We start from the raw sequence: 17912 nt of genomic DNA on the forward strand, positions 1-17912 counted from the left end.
ATTATTAAGATGAATGTGCTGCCAAGATTTTTGTTTATTTTTCAATATCTCCCACTTTCCTCCCCAAGTCCTTCTTGGTCAAAATGAATAAATTAGTGTCCTCTTTTATTTGGGCGGGTAAGACCTCAAGGATTCGTAGGACATTTCTCCAGAGGCAATCGGGAGTTTTGGCTTTGCCTGATTTATTATTTTACTGTTGGGCAGCCAATATTGAGAAGGTACTGGGGTGGTTTAGTGATCTGAGTTCCATATAGGAGCAAATGGAGGCAAGTTCCTGTAAGGGTCGGAGCTTGGTGCATTAGTAACCAGATCACTGCTGTTTTCTCTTGTCAAGATTTTCGTCAAATCCGGTAGTGGTGTCCACCCTGAGAACCTGGAAGCAGTTCAGACAGTATTTTAAACTTAGTTCCATGCCGTTGTTGTCCTCTATCTGCAATAATCACCTCTTTTTGCCAGCGGGTCTAGACTCGAAGTTTAGGTCATTGGAGGGGAAGTTTTTGAAGAGGTTTGGCGACTTGTTCGTGGAGGGAATGTTTGCCAGTTTTAAGCTGTCGAAGAAATTTCAACTCCCTGATTCCAATCTGTTTAGATACTTTTAGATTTGTGATTTTTCATGCAAGACTTTACCCACTTTTCCCTTGGCACCACCCTCCTCCCTGTTGAAGAGGATTTTGTCTTAGGTCGGGTCTGGTGGGGGGATTATTTTCTGCATATCAGCGGAGTCGGCTCCTTTGAATGAGGTAAAGGTGAAATGGGAGGGTGGATTGGATCCTATTCTGGGTGATGTCATATGGAGCGAGGCTCTTCACAGGGTCAACTCCACGTCCTCTTGTGCTTTGCTCAGTCTGATCCAGTTCAAGGTGGTGCACAGTGCTCATCTGACCAGCACAGTAGCACAATGGTTAGCACAGTTGCTTCACAGCTCCAGGGTCCCAGGTTCGATTCTCGGCTTGGGTCACTGTCTGTGCAGAATCGGCGTGTTCTCCCCGTGTCTGTGCGAGTTGCCTCCGGGTGCTCCGGTTTACGCCCACAGTGCAAAAATGTGCAAGTTAGGTGGATTGGCCATGATAAAATTGCCCTTAGGTTAGATGGGGTTACTGGATTTCAGGAATAGGGTGGAGGTGTGGGCTTAAGTGGGGTGCTCTTTCCAAGGGCCGGTGCAGACTCGATGGGCCGAATGGCCTCCTTCAGTACTGTAAATTCTGTGATCCTATGACTAGGGTGAGGATGAGCAGATTTTTCCATGTGGTGGAAGGCAGGTGTGAGCATTGTTCTCAGTAATTGGCTAACCACACTCAAGTTCACGTCCTGTCCCAAGTTAATAAGCTTTTCAGTCTCTTTCTTCAACGCCATATTAGAGATACTTACTGTCGATCTGGAGCAAGGTCCACTGGTGGCCAGTTTCGGGTATCAGACTCACTGGTTCTGCGGACATGGGTGAAGGTGGATGTCCTTGCCTCAACCTCGTTAATAGCCCAGAGATTAATTCTGCTTGGGTGGAGATGTCCTCCGCCCAGTTCCTCGGCTTGGTTGGATGACCTCCTGTCATTCTTACATTTGGAAAAAGTCAAGTACACCATCAGGGGAAGGGTTCTACCTAAGATGGCAGCCATTCATTTTCCTTTTTGAAGACCTCGTCACCGTCTTAATATTGGGGAATTAAGTTAATTTGTGCTTTTGATTGTTTGTTGTGTTTTTGTCATTGTAATGTGAATTAATTGTTTTATATTGCTTTGTTTATAATGAAAAATCTTCAATAAACATATTTTTTTTGAACTTGGAGAAGTTAGTAATAGTTCCAGTCAAAACCAATGTTTAACCCTTTATTCTTTAAAGTAACAGTATTGAGTAGGTAAGGAACAGGATTTGGATGTGAAAACCGTTGATATATTTTATTTGTTATAAGATTCAAGCTATGCAACTTGTGCGCCCATTGAGTTCATAGGATTTGCACTAAATATCCAGAGACAAGACTATCATCAATAATAAAAATTCCACAATGCAGGAATCTAAAATGCTTAATAATCTAATAGGGAATATACGCAATAAGAGGCCATATAGCACCTTGAAACTGTTCAGCCATTTAATACGATTATGGCCAATCCTCTACCTCAAATCTACTTTCCTGCCTGTTCCCCATATCACATGATTCTCGCTCGTATCATCCAAAAGTCTACTGATCTCAGCCTTGAATATACTCAATGACTGAGCCCTCTGAGTTTGAGAATTCTAATAATTCACAGCCCTGAGTGAAGTAATTTCTCCACATCTCTGTTGCCATTAGTCGGCCTTTTATTTTCTTTTACTTCCTAGTTCTGGACCTTCCAACTGTGATACAGCTTCTCAGCAAAAATCCTGTCAAGCCCCTTCAGAATCTAGTAACTTACACTGAGATCATTTCTTGCTCTCTGGAATATAGATCCATTTTACTCAATCTCTGTTAATGGGCCAACACACTCATCCCAGGAATCAGATCTAGTGAGCCTATGTTGCAACCCTTTCAGACAAATATATGCTCTGTGGGTATGAGCACCAAAACTATATAGCATTCCAAAACCTTGTGCAATTTGAACAAGACTTCCTTACTCTTCTACTCCAACCGTCTTGCTTTGAAAGCCAGCATAATTTGTCTTCTGAATAGATTGCGTTACCTGCATGTTAACTTTCTGTTCAGAACTTTGTTCTCATGAAAGCTCATTGACCTGAAGCGTTAATTTAATTTCTCTCAATAGGTGCTGCCTAACCTGTTGAATATTTCCAGCATTTTTTTTTTTGTTCTTATCAAATTTTCAGCATTGCCATATTTTGTTTTTGTGTTTTTCATACAATGACACCAAATTCTTCTGAATACCAACATTTAATAGTTTCTCACATTTTGTTTTTCTATTCTTCCCATCGAAACGATTTACCTCCAATGTCCACGCATATTGTGACCAATGCAGGATTTTAGGTATGTTGGATTGTAAACATTTGGTCATTTAAGGGTTAACAGCCAGGGATAAAGTGTGTTTAACTGTAGTAGTCTTGTTTTGCAAGACCAGAAAGCTTTTAGGAGCCAGAGGTAAAATTGACCCTAGTAAAAAGCCTGGTCAATGACTCTTGTTTGACTAGGTGGAGTCCCTGGATAGTTCATGTGTTTCAAACTGGGGAGATGATGGCATTGCTGGGTGGAGTTAAGGTATTCAGACTTTTTGTGAAGGTTTTTCAGTTGCGTTCTGATCTGGCTAACCCTTTAGACCACAAGAAAGGTCTTTTGCCCTCACAGTTGGATAGTTTAAAAAAGATTAATAATATTTAAAGCCATGCAGACTTGTCAGAGGGAAAGGGGGAAGCTGAAACAAAACAGTAACAATAATAATCTTTATTGTCACAAGTAGGCTTACATTAACACTGCAATAAAGTTACTGTGAAAAGCCCCTAGTCGCCACATTATGGCGCCAGTTCGGGTACACGGAGGGAGAATTCAGAATGTCCAAATTACCTAATAGCACATCTTTCGGGACTTATGGGAGGAAACTGGAGCACCCGGAGGAAACCCACGCAGACACTTGGAGACCGTGCAGACTCCGCACAGACAGTGACCCAAGCCGGGAATCGAACATGAGACCCTGGCGCTGTGAAGCCATAGTGCTAACCATTATGCAACCAATGTGGAACAGCTTTTTGAAGATATCCAGCCAGAGTCTGCAGGGGTTCAAACAAATACCAAATTTGTTCTGGAAAGCAAGTATTACTTTTGTGCCATGGTGGGATGGAGAGCAGTATGTTTTTTTCTTTCTTGTTATTTAATTGGGAGTAGAGATAGTAATTATGGATATTGTATTTACTGTTTTGAGTATATTGTTTGAGAAGTAATTATAAGCTATTTTCAGGTGTGATTTTAAAGAGTTGAATGTTGTGTTAATGAATTTTTGTAGGGGCTGCATGGTGGCACAGTGGTTAGCACTGCTGCATCACGGTGCTGAGGTCCCAGGTTCGATCCCGGCACTGGGTCACTGTCAGTGTGGAGTTTGCACATTCTTCCCGTGTCTGCGTGGGTTTCACCCCCACAACCCAAAGATGTGCAGGGTAGGCGGATTGGCCACGCTAAATTGCCCCTTAATTGGAAAAATGAATTGGGTACTCTAAATTTAAAAAAAAATGAACTTTTGTTTTAAAATACCAAATCCCTATTTCTTTGTGCGATCACTCCTGGAGCAAAGTATTCTTCCTGCACAGTCTTACAAAATAAACTAAATAATTGGTGTTTTGGTCCAGTATCCTAGCCACTGTTTGGGTCTGGTCTGGGATCAAAATATTCTATCTGCGACACTCTTGCCCTCTCACCTTTGTTTTTATATCCCTTTGTAGACTGTGCCCTCACAGCTTACTTGCCACCTAGTTTTGTATAGTCAGTAAACTTGGATTAATTATTGTAATCATTACACTTGGTCCCCTCATCTAATTCATTAATATGGATTGCATAATGTAAAAATAAATTGGAGCTGTAACTAAATATTTGCATCAGTAGAAAAGACTGGGCGAGGGGAATATCAGCATACACCCCTTATATAGAAGAATGTACCATATACATGTAAATTTTTTCCCAGAAATTAGGAGGATTGTGAATTTTCTTGATGTGGAGATGCTGGCATTGGACTGGCGTGAGCACAGTAAGAAGTCTTACAACACCAGGTTAAAGTCTGAACAGGTTTCTTTCGGAGCACTGCTCCTTCCTAAGGTGAATGAAGAGGTGGGTTCCAGAAACATATATACAGACAAAGTCAAAGATGCAATACGATACTTTGAATGCGAGTCTTTTCAAGTAATTATGTCTACAGGTCCAGATGGAGCAACTGGCGAGAGGGATAATCACAGGTTAAAGAGTTGTGAATTGTCTCAAGCCAGGACAGTTGGTAGAATTTTGCAAGCCCAGGCCAGATGGTGGGGGGTGAATGTAATGCGACATGAATCCAAGGTCGCGGTTGAGGCTGTACTCATGTGTGCGGAACTTGGCTGTAAGCTTCTGCTCGGCGATTCTGCGTTGTTACGCGTCCTGAAGGCCGCGCTGGAGAACGCTTACCCGGAGATCAGAGGCTTAATGCCCTTGTCTGCTGAAGTGTTCCCCAACTGGAAGGGAACATTCCTGCCTGCCGATTGTCGCACATTGTCCGTTCATCCGTTGTCGCAGCATCTGCATGGTCTCGCCAATGTACCACGCTTCGGGACATCCTTTCTTGCAGCGTATGAGATGTTGCTCGTTTTAGCCTTAGTTTAATTGCTCTTGTTCTATCACCTTTGCCCTTGAGTCGCCAGGTATCTTTCTGATACCGCCACGTCCGAGTAATGATCAATAATCCAACACACCGCTTAGTAAGAGTTAAATCAACGCACATTTATTATATACAGTAATCAATACTTATACATTAATTCTACTTCTAAGCTACCTCCTACAACTAACAGGCCAATACTTAACTTTGGGAATGGCCCACCAGGTCTGGGAAACGAATGGCCTTTCGTATGGGTTCTGAGCCTGTGGGATTCGAAGCTGGTACAGGTCGATAGCTAGGAGCGCCTATCTCGTAGCGAACGTTGAAGTAAGACTTACGATTTGAGCGGTTGTTGCAGAGGGTCAGCAGAAGGGTCTCGAAGGGTGCGGAGAGGAGAAGAAGGGTCGATTTGAACTTGGCCCCTATTCTTATAGTCCCCAGGGGCTTCCCGCCTTTCGGGGTGGACCCTGTACCTGGTTCCAAGTGATTGGACTTTGTCCCAATCACTTGGTTCGATATCCTCCAGTGCTGGAGCGATTCCTTGATCGATGGGCGGTTTTGGGGTGGTCGTTCACCTCTCTTTGTGTAGGCTCCTGCTGGCGCCGGAAAGTCTGGGTAGGCTTTGTGTGTCTAATTTGTTGCACATTATTCCCGGGGACCGCTAATTAATATTCAGATGTCTGGTATTTTGTGATGCTGATGGCTGCAGATAACGATTCTGTCTGGCCTCCCCAGAGGCGAATACACAGTTTTACCTGCAGCTGCTTGTTTTGAGTCCTGTTGGCTGATTTTCCCATCAGCCTTTTCCGTTCGCCATTTTAAATCGGGGTTGGCCATTCTAAGTCAGGAGTTAGCCATTTTAACTGGCTACAGAGGGAGACAACATTGGCCGAGTCGCACTAGTATGTACCAAGTACCTGGTGGGTGGTTTCTCACGTGTAATGGTGGTACCCATGTCGATGATCTGGCACGTCTTGCAGAGATTGCCATGGCAGGGTTGTGTGGTGTCGTGGTCGCTGTTCTGAAGGCTAGGTAGTTTGCTGCAAACAATGGTTTGTTTGAGGTTGCCCGGTTGTTTGAAGACGAGCAGTGGGTGTGTGGGGATGACCTTGGCAAGTTGTTCATCTTCATCGATGACGCGTTAGAGGAACACTTCAGCAGTCAGGGCATTCAGCCTCTTATCTTCGCGTAAGCGTTCTCCAAGGCGGACTTCAGGATGCGCAACAACGCAGAATCGCCGAGCAGAAACTTATAGCTATGTTCCGCACAAATGAGTACAGCCTCTACTGGGACCTTGGATTCATGTCGCATTACATTCATCCCCCACCATCTGGCCTGGGCTTGTGAAATCCTACCAACTGTTCTGGCTTGAGACAATTCACAACTCGTTAACCTGTGATTATCCCTCTCCAGTTGCTCCATCTGGACCTGTAGACTTAATTACCTGCAAAGACGAGCCTTCAATGTATCGTATTGCATATTTGACTTTGTCTATATACATGTTTCTGGAACCCACTTCTTCATTCACCTGAGGAAGGAGCATTGCTCCGAACGCTAGTGTTTCCAAACCAACCTGTTGGACTTTAACCTGGTGTTGTATGACTTCTTACTGTGAATTTTCTTGGCAGTATAGACACTCTGGAACAGGTTCTCTGTGTTCAAATGCTCGATTAATGGGTGTGTTCCATGCATCTATGAATGACTCCATTGGAAACAGAAGAGCTGCAACTTCAGACTGACCGAAGAAACATTCTGAGGCTGTCTGACTGCAATAAAACCACACTGTTGGCGCGTGATGTGCACTCCCAGCCAGCAACATTGTTCCCAATCTATTCATCTCCAGCTTCTTAAAGTCACGGCTTTTGCTGTTGCCTATGGTGCTGCTCAGTGGTGCTCATTTAACCTTCACTGAAACAATGTAATGAGGAGGGGGACCTCCCTTAAAATGTCTATTCTACCAATTAAATTGACATTTTTACTCAACTTTTTTAATTATATTATGTCGCACTTTTTAAAAGAAAAACGGGGAACAAAGAACTCCCCTTAATCTTTCCTTTTTTTAATGACATTTTATATCTGTATTTGCAGTTTTTAAATTATATGTATTCATTAGAGAGGAAAGATCTTGCTTCATGTTTGATTGAATGAGTGAAACTAAATTCCTGATTCAGTTCATTCTCTGGCTTCTTTCACTGTTGCTTATTGTTTATCCAGCAATCTTTATGGCCATGCACATTTTACACATAGCATTCGTCCTTTTAATATATGTCTATTGCCAAACATTAATTACATTAGATGTTTGAATTGTGATTATATATAATTTTATCAATTGCTGCTATTGAATTTGGGTTAAGTGTATATACGACAGTGTTTTTGATGCTGTGGGAATGAAATTCTCCTCACCTCGAGTGTATCAAACTCCAGATGTAAAAAAAGGCGAAAGAAGACCTGTTTTCCATCAGTAGATATGGAGGAGAGGCAGAGGGAGTAGTTTGTTTGTCCTACAAGATTGTTAATCAGATAGATATGGTTCAAACGAGTGACGTGAACACTGAGGTGTTGAAGAGAGGAAGCAGGCAAAACATACTTAGAAAGTTTGCAATTTTAGCAGATGTGGCAATGTTTTATTGCATGCCTTGTGTTTCATTTATGATTTACCTTAATTGGACTGATGAGTGATGATTTCTGTGTAACTGCAAACAGATTTCTAAATGTCAATTCTCTGATAATGTGCAAGAATGTGTTAACAGCATCTGTTAAAATGTTGCTTCAACTTTACTTGTAATATCTTATTCGCCACTGAATAATTCTCCTTTTATAATGTAAGTGAAATATTGTATATTTATTTCTTAACCTCACTCCACATAATGCAAGTCTTCCCATCAGGCTTGCTATCTTAAAAACATTAAATTGCATAATGTGATTTTTTAAAACATTATTGCAAGATTTGTGACATTTTATAATGTTGCACGTGGTAATGGTGCTTTCTCCCTTTAGGGATTGATTGTGGCTGCCGTTAGGTTGGCAATCTATGGCCAATATCCACTTATTCGAAGTCCCAAGTATATTTTAGTTGTGCGTCTTGACTTTGATGGAAATCAGATTGTATCTTTGGTATTTAAAGTCCCTAACAGCTGCCAGGAATGTTCTTTTACAAGGTGTGTGCCCCCTGTAGCATAATGAGGCTTTAAACAGACTACACAAAGTGCTACTTCACCAGTACCTTTCAAAATAACATACAGACTCTGGCCATAAAGAAGGTTGGAGCCACCTCATCAGATTGTCTTGATGCAAGGAACACTAACTATGTTATTTTCTTTTTTTGATCTTGCATCATCTTTTCACTGATTTAATTTCCAGAACCCTTCTGAAAAGATTTTAGCAAGCGAACAGAATTAGTTCTCATTTTGATATTCATCCAAGGAAAAAGGGGACAGAATGCGAAGAAAAATTAAAGAATTTCTCCTCAAAGTGGAGAATTTAAAAAGAAAATGTGGGGAAGTCAGGTCATACAACTTAGGCAATCAGGTTTGCTCCTGCTTGTTTGACAGTTTTGGAAAGACATTTTACTGCGCTATATGACACTTACATGCTATATAATTAAATGGTAATAGAGAAATTAGTGACAGTATTTCCTGATATGTGGATTCAAAACAGATGTAAAAGTATTATATTTATATATAAGGCATAGAGGCTCAAGGACTTTTGCTAGCTTTTTCTGTTATCATTGGAATTGCTCCATGCTGAGCTTATCTACTCATTGCAGTGTTGGCCATGGTAGCTATTATCATTTAAAAGCTGGGTTCCTGTCTTTTCCCCATATACTCAATACCGTTGCTCCTTTTTAAACAGACCTATTTATTTTGCATCTATGGAACTCAATGTTTCACATCCTCACTCACCCCTGTCTGTAACCTCCTCCAGATCTACAACCATCCAGGAATTCTGCATTCCTCCAATTCTGACTACTTATGCATTCAGTACTTACTTCGTCACTTCATCTCAACAACGGTAGCCGTGCCTCCAGCTGTCTGGGCCCTAAGCTCTGGAAATCCCGCTCTTAACCTCTCAACCTCTCTGTACTCCCCTAAGAAGCATTTTAAACCCAAATCTTTTACGAAGCTTTTGGTCAACAGTCCTAAAGTTTGTGTCTTTAGATCGGCGTCCATTTTTCGTCACACTTGCATGAAGCCCCCTGGGGACCTGCTTCTATGTAAAAGTTACTATATAAATGTAAGTTGTTGGTGGAACCATATTTTCTGGTGCGTATTTAACTAACTTAGTTCAAGTTCTAAGACTTAGCTGAACAGGGAAAAGTGGGAGAAAGATGACTTTCATTTAGAGAAGGGAAAGGTGATGATTTCTTTGGACCACTAATCTTCAAACTCTTTGTTTAATGATAAATTGTTAAAATAAAGCCAGAAAGGACTGAGATCCTTTTTGTGGAAAGCAAGCCATTAATTCTGCCAAATGAAGCAATATTTTTGAACAGCAAAAGATAAATGAGCTCCTTGCATTCCTGACAGGTTCAAGAGGTTAAGTGGTGTTTATGTTTACACAGACAGTCTGTTGGAATTAACCCCCCTCCCTTCCAGGATGTGGTACGTCCATACAGTACATATGTCTGAGGATGCCCACCTCATCACTCAAATCATGTAACATGTTTAAATTTCGGCAGGAGTATGATGAAGAATGGGCGAAAAAAATTCAAAGTGAGAAGTTTCGCTGGCACAACTCTCAGTGGCTGGAAATGGTAGAGAACCGCCAGATGGATGAAAGTGAGCCTTGCATATATGGTGATGATGGGATAGAGACATATATCCATGAAGGAGACATTCTTGAAAGACCTGACCTCTTCTACAATGCAGGTGAGAAAACAATGTCTGACAAAGAAAAGATAAGTAAAGTAAGCAGTAACTATTGGAAATTATTGTTTAGAATGTTACCATTAAGAACACCGGATTTTCACTTTTGATAAAGGAGAATTTTTCTAGTGGCAGGAGGATGACACAGCTGTAAGGTCATTCGCAGAAGAACCGGTGGCATTATTAACATTTTAAGTTATGATCTGGAATGCTGTGTTTCAATAACAGATTCAATAATAACTTCAGAAGTGAACTGAATACATAGTTGGAGAGGAAAACTTTGCGTAACTATGGGGATAGAACAGGGTTGTTATTGAGTAATTGGATAGCTCTTTCACAATGGACTGTATGGCCGCCTTTTGTGATATGTTCTGTGATTCTGTTATATATTTTGTTGTCATGACACACAATGCAGTTCACTTGTCTCCCAAACGAAAATGATACCAGGGCTTGTTGAGGACAGATTTTATTTTATATCTTCCACAATATGTAAGCAATTTGAAAATCCTGCAGAACAAAATAACATTAAACCTGTTTCATTTTTCTCAAATACATGTTACAGTGCAAGTCTGTGAAGTGTAAGATAAAATATGTAAGATCCAAAAATCACTAAAGAGCATGCAATTTATTAAAGCCCCAAGGTCTGGCTAATGATCAGTTAAATTAAGCAAAATTCTAAATTGATACCACCACTCTACATTATATATACAAGAGAGATACATGTTCCCAATATTTTGAAGTCAGCTACAGTTACAATAGCAAGGACAAATGCCACTTTAATGGAAATTCTTCGACTTGTCACTTGTCCTCACTTGTGATTATATTATGTATCATAAAATGGTTGTGGCACAGAGGATTACCAGTTGGCAAATTGAGGCCCTGCCAGCTAGCGCACAATATGCCTGCAGCCACATAAGTGACTGATGGGCGTCCTTTAAGTTGGGCCCACCCTTTCTACCTTCTAAACATGTCTGCCATCTATAATTGGTCACCTATCACAAAACATTGCTGGATTTCCCGCAACGAACTTGAGCAGCATCATCACCCAGAAATGGTCTTGTCTTCGGTTTCATGCTGTTGCTGGAAAAATCCAACCCTTTGTGCCTTTCTTACAGCCTATTTTCAACTTAACTTTTATTTTGCCAGCAAACCTGGTTACATTGCATTTGGTCCCTTATTTATGTAATTAACATTGATTAACACAGATCCGTGCAGTAACGCACCATGACCAGCCTATTAATCTGAAAATCACACTTTTACTCTGACTCTATTTTCTTTCCTTTTTGTCCTTTAACCAATCCTCTATCCAAGCTATTATATTGCAAAGAACAATACAGCACAGGAACAGGCCCTTCAGCCCTCCAAGCCTGCTACCGGTCATGATACCACCCTTGGCCAAAACCCTCAGTACTTCCCAGTGCCATATCCCTCTATACCCATCCTATCCATGTATTTGTCGAGATGCCTTTTGAACGGCATTAATGTATCTGCTTCCACAACCTCCCCTGGCAACGTGTCCCATGCACTCACCATCCTCTGTGTAAAAAACCTGCCTCACACATCTCTAAACCTTGCCACACGGACCTTAAACCTATGGCCCCTGGTGACTGATCCCTCCATCCTGGGAAAGAATGCCTGCCCATCCATTCTATCCATGCCCCTCATAATTTTATAGACCTATCAGGTCATACCTCAACCTGTTCTAATTAAAACAGTCGAATCTATTCAGCCTCTTCGCATAACTAACACCCTCCATACCAGGCAACATTCTGGTAAACCTCCTCTGCACCCTCTCCAAAGCCTTCTGGTAGTGTGGTGATGAGAATTATGTATACTACAAACAACAGAGGCCCCAGCACCAATCCCTGTGGAACACCACTAGTCACAACCTTCCATTCAGAAATACACCCTTCTAATGCTACCCTTTGCCTTCTGTGACCAAGCCAGTTCTATATCCATCTTGCCACCTCACCTCTGATCCCGTGTGTCTTCGTAATTTCTACCAGTCTGCCATGAGGCACAACTGTCAAAAGCTTTACTGTAGTCCATGTAAACAACATCCACCGCCCTCCCCATATCAATCATCTTTGCCACCTCCTCAAAAAACTCAAAAAGATAATGAGGCATGACCTCCTCTTCATAAAACCATGCTGCTTATCGCTATGGGCGGCACGGTAGCACAGTGGTTAGCATTGTTGCTTCAAAGCGGCAGGGCCCCAGATTCGATTTCCAGCTTGGGTCACTGTCTGTGTGGAGTCTGCACGTTCTCCCTGTGTCTGCGTGGGTTTCCTCCGGGTGCTCTGGTTCCTCCCACACGTCCCGAAGGACATGCTGTTAGGTAATTTGGACATTCTAAATTCTCCCTCAGTGTACCTGAACAGGTGCTGGAATGTGACGACTGGGGGCTTTTCACAGTAACTTCATTGCAGTGTTAATGTAAGCCTACTTGAAAAGATTATTTTAAATAAAATATTGAGTCCATTTGTTTCCAAATGGGTATAAATCTTGTCTGAGAATTCTCTCCAATAATTTACCTACTACTGACGTGAGGCTCTCCGGCCTATAGGTTCCTGGATTATCCCTGCTGCCTTTCTTAAACATTAGCTATTCTACAGTACTCTGGGATCTCACCTGTAGCCAATGAGGTTACAGAGTTGTCTGTAAGGCCCCAAATATTTCCTCCCTTGCTTCCCTCAGTATTCTGGGGTAAACCCCATCAGGCCTAGGGGACTTATCAACTTAATGTCTTTTAAAACACCCATATCACCTCCTTTTCGATGTCAACCTAACCCAGACTGTCCATACACCCTACCCAAGATATACCTTCCACAAAGTCCTTTTCTTTGGTTAACACTGATGCAATGTACTCATTTAGTACCTTGCCAATTTCCTCTAGCTCAACGCATAGATTCCCTCCATTGTCTTAAGTGGTCCAATCCTGACCCTGGCCACCCTCTTCCATTTTATATATGAATAAAAAGCTTTCGGATTCACCTTAATCTTACATGCCAAGGACTTTCCATGACCTCTCCTAATTTCCCGCTTCACTACCTTCCTACTTTTTTTATACTCCTCAAGGGTTTCGACTGTCCCCACTCTTCTAGACTGCACAAAAGCCTCCTTTTTCTTTTTGACGAGGTTCACAATATCCCTCGTTATCCCAGGCTCCCTAAACTTCCCATACTTATCCATCGTTCTCTCAGGAACGTGACTTTCCTGAATCCTAATCGACTTGAAAGACTCCCACATGTCCGATGATGATTTACCCTCCAGCAGCCACACCCAATCCAAATTCTTCAATTCCTGTCTAATGTTATTATAATTTGCCTTCCCCCAGTTCAGCACCTTAACGCGAAGGTTACCCTCATCCATATCCAAAAGTACCCTAAAGCTTACGGATTTATGGTCACTACTCCCAAAATGTTCCCCTACTGAAACCTCAACCACCTGTCCAGATGCATTTCCCAATACCAGGCCCAGTACTGCCCCTTCCCTCGTTTGACTATCTATATATTGCATCAAATGAAATGAAATGAAAATCACTTATTATCACAAGTAGGCTTCAAATGAAGTTACTGTGAAAAGCCCCTAGTCGCCACATTCCAGCGCCTGTTCGGTGAGGCTGGTATGGGAATTGAACCTGCGCTGCTGGCCTGCTTTGGTCTGCTTTAAAAGCCAGCTATTTAGCCCTGTGCTAAACCAGCCCCGAGAAGAAGCCTTCCTGGATACACCTTACAAACTCTACCCCATCCAAGCCCCTAGCAGTAACTCTGTTACTTTTGCACCTATACAAAATCTCTCTACCTATCTGCTCCTCTATCTCTCACTGGCAGTTGGAGGGCCTGTAATAAACCCCCACATTATGATTGCGCCCTTCCTGTTCGATTGCCTCATCATATGAACCCTCTGAGGTGTCCTCCCACAGTGCAGCTATAATATTCTCCTTAACCAGTAATGCTACTCCATCCCTTTCACATCCCCCTCTATCTCTCCTGAATCATCTATATCCTCCAACGTTCAGCTGCCAATCCTGTCCTTCCTTTAACCATGTTTCTGTGACAGCTACAACATCATAGTTCCAAGTATTAATCAGTGCTCTAAGTTCATCTGCCTTACCTGCTATACTTCTGGCAATGAAACAAATACACTTCAAACCAAGACTTCCGGTGGCGGTGGGTAGGAGGAAGCCGCACGTTGGAGGGTTCCTGCCCGAGAATTGATTTTTCGGAGTTTTGATGCCCCGTCCCAGGAGCAACTTTTGATTAAACAAGGGCAGGAAGGCATAGAGAAGAGAGATGTCCAAATCTCAAAGAAAAGCGACCATGAAAAAGGGGGCTAATGAAGGTCCGCCGGTGGGTGGAAAGGTCGGCTCAGGAACTGGAAAGAAGGCGGAGGCTGGGGCGCCGGGTGACGCTGCACTGCTCATGGCAGAAAGGATGACCGAGGCGATGGCCATGGAACTTGAAAAACAGTTCACAAAGCACATGGAGGCGATGAGGAAGGAGATGGGGGCGGTATTGAAAGTGTTGGTGGAGAAGGCGATTGCCCCGGTGAGGGCAGCGGTATCAAACGCAGTGGCTGAGGTGCGGGAGCAGGGTGAGACACTGAAGGAAGTGGAAGAGGCATTATCGCAACACAGTGATCAACTCATCTCGATGGGGAAGGAGCTGCGGAGGGTGATAGAGACAACAAGGGTCTGCGAGCCAAAATGGAAGACCTGGAAAACAGATCCACGCGGCAGTCTGAGGATCGTGGGTCTGCACGAAAGGGTGGAAGGTCCGAGGCCGACGGAGTATTTTGCCACGATATTGGCGGAGCTATTGTGGGAGGGGGAAGATCCCTCTCGATATGAACTGGATTGGGGTCATAGGTTGTGGAGGCCTAAACCAAAGGCGAGTGAGCCGCCAAGAATAGTGACTGTTTGTTTCCGTGGGTACTGCGTGATGGAGAAGGTCCAGTGCTGGGCAAAGCAGAAGTGGGAGGTGCAGTGGGCTGGAGTTGGTATACGCATATACCAGGACTTTACGGTGGAGTTGCTGAGTAGGCGGGCAGCCTTCGGCCGAGTGAAGGCGGCACTATATAACAGCAAGCGGCAGTGCGGCATAGTGTATCCAGCTAATTTGACGGTGACCTACAAATCCAAAGACTTTTATTTTGAGACGGTGGAAACGGCGGAGGTGTTTGCGAAGGCAGAAGGGCTGTGGCAGAATTGAGAAATGGGACTGAGGACTGGTCTTGTACTGAGGGTAGGGGGTTGGGAGGAGAGTATGTAGCATATGTAGCTTTATCTTTTCACTGCATGTTGTTGTACATACTAAATGAGTCGAGGCTGTCTATTTGGACATGTAAGAATTGGGACTTTCCTTTGCAATGATGGTTCTTTGGGGCTTGTGTGTTTATGCTGGGGTTGTGTGTGTTAAAGGGGATTTCTTTGTTTTCCTGGGATCGGGTAGGGAGGAAGGAGACCGGCGGGGTGGGGGGGGGCCTCCACACTGGCTGGTTTAAGCCGGCCAGTGAACGGGAGTGAAGTGGGGGGAGGGGCTGCTGCCATCAGACCTGGTAGAACAGGTTTCAATTAGCCTAGCCGGGGTGAAAAGTTGGGGGAAGGGACCGATACTGGGTGAGGTGGTTTCGAGGGGAAGTGGAAGGGAGGTGGCTGGGGGGTTTACAATTCATGGGTGTCATTCCTTGTACACTTTCAGGGATTGGATGGCCTCTAATATTAGCGTGGGTTGGGCGGGTGGACAATATATGTTAATAGTGACCATGGGTGATTCCTGATTCCTTTTTGGGGTTCTTTTATTTGATGCTTATATTGTCATGCGGGCTGTTGTGTGGGGGTTGGTGGGAGGATGGGATTGTTGTTGTTAATAAGGGATTTGACACTGTATACGTTACTGTTTATTGTTGGGGGTAAATTTTGAGGAAAATGTGAAGAAGGAGAATAAAAATATTTTTTAAAAATACACTTCAAACCACTACGTTTGTGCAGACAGGGTGATATTGGTCTCTTATTTTTGTTCTCTATTTCCCCTTCAGTTATTACACCTTCTAAGTTAACACTCTGGTTCCCACCACCTGCCATACTAGTTTATATTCTCCCGAGCAACTCTAGCGATTCTCCAATCCCATGAGCCATTTTATCTTGTGCAGCAACCTTTCATATAGCATCTTATTAAATATCTTTTGAAAATCCAAATGCACGACATCCACTAGTTTCCTTTTACCTGCTTTGCTAGTTACATCCTGAAAAAACTCTAATGGACTTGTCAAGCATGATTCCCTTTCATAAGACTGTTGACTCCACCCAATCTATCCCCATAACCCATTAACCCCACCTAACCTTTTTGGGCACTAAGGGGCAATTATGTTTTTTCTAAGTATCCCATTACCACTTCTGTAATAATGACTGATGTCAAGCTAGCTGTTCTGTGTTTCCTGTTTTCTTTCTCCCTCCTTTCTTGAATAAAGGTCATATTTTCTATCTTCCGAACCACTGGAATGTTTCCAGAATCGAGGGATTTGGGAAGACCGGGAGCATTGCATTCACCACCTCTTCAGCCGCCTCTTTTAGAGCCCTAGGCCATCGGGTCGAGAGGATTTGTTGGCTTGCTATTGAATTAATTTCTCTGCTACCTTTTCTTTACTAAGTTCTTCACTCTCATTGGACCCTTCATTCCCCACTATTACTGATTTTATTTTGTGCCTTACTGCGAGGATAGGCATATATAGGCATATAGGAATACAAGGCTGTATTCTCCGATTTTGAGGCCATGTCCGGAGGAAGTGTCTAGTTTTACAATGAACAGGTCGACGTTGCACCCACACCGAGGGGGTAGCAGCCGCGCCACGTACCTGCAGTACGGATGGAGAATTGCCTGGTCTGTGGCTGCGCATGTGCACAGCTGCGACCTGCGGCGGCCGCGCCGTACAACATGGCGCAGCCGTGCGTGGACCCGGCCTGCCAGATAGTACCCCCCTGTAACCGCCCCCCCCCCCCACCTCGCCATCACCGGACCACACTCCACCAATCCCCCCCAGCCTCCGCTGAAGCATCCCCGGCCAGCGGAACGCACCCCCCCCCCCCCCCCGACTGTGGCAGCACTGGGCACAGTCTGCAGCCGCCATGCGAGGTCCCCGAAAACTGAGGACACGTGACCGACGCCGTGGGGAAGTCAGCCCATTGGGGGCGGAGCATCGGGGAAGGGCCTCAAATGAGGCCATCCCAACGGTGTGCGGTGTACTCAGTGATTGCACCCTTTTTGAATGGACGGAGCGTCCGAAAAACGCACCGCCCCGGTTCTGCCGTAAAATCGGATTCTCCGGCCAATCGCTGAAGTGATTTTGGCATCAGCAATTGGAGAATCCTGCCCACAATATTTGTTTAACATCTTTGCCAGTTCCTTCCCCATTATAATTTCTCCTATCTCAGCCTCTAGAGGACCCATATTGACTTTTGTTATCTATTTACATACTTATAGAAGCTCATGTCATCTTTTTCATATATTTCCATTTTGTTTACTCCAATCTATTTTCTTTTTTTAAAATATATTTTATTGAAATTTTTTTCCCTGAGCAACATTTTTCCCGCTTACAAAACAAGCGAAACGATAACAGTAACAAAACAGAAATTTTAAAACTTTTTAACAATAATAATAATAGTAGTAATAATATACAACTAACAAAACCTCGTTCTCTATTGCCCTATACTCAACTGCCTCCTCCTCCTCCTCCTCCCCCCCCCCCCCCCCCCCCGGGTTGCTGCTGCTGGTCATCCGTCTTCCCTCTAACGTTACCC

At 43.5% G+C, this 17912-nt stretch overlaps 1 protein-coding gene across 1 annotated transcript in view; it reads left to right on the top strand.

Annotated features, from left to right (window-relative positions):
• The window catches only part of kifap3a (kinesin-associated protein 3a), a 403618-nt gene that overhangs the window by 287234 nt on the left and 98472 nt on the right, over positions 1 to 17912 (top strand). The window contains exon 18 of the mRNA XM_072511212.1: positions 9928 to 10117. Coding sequence (XP_072367313.1) covers positions 9928 to 10117 — 190 coding nt within the window. The remainder of the gene's footprint in view (positions 1 to 9927; positions 10118 to 17912) is intronic.

The sequence above is a fragment of the Scyliorhinus torazame genome, chromosome 7 (genome assembly GCF_047496885.1).
Source record: "Scyliorhinus torazame isolate Kashiwa2021f chromosome 7, sScyTor2.1, whole genome shotgun sequence".
Lineage (NCBI taxonomy): Eukaryota > Metazoa > Chordata > Chondrichthyes > Carcharhiniformes > Scyliorhinidae > Scyliorhinus > Scyliorhinus torazame.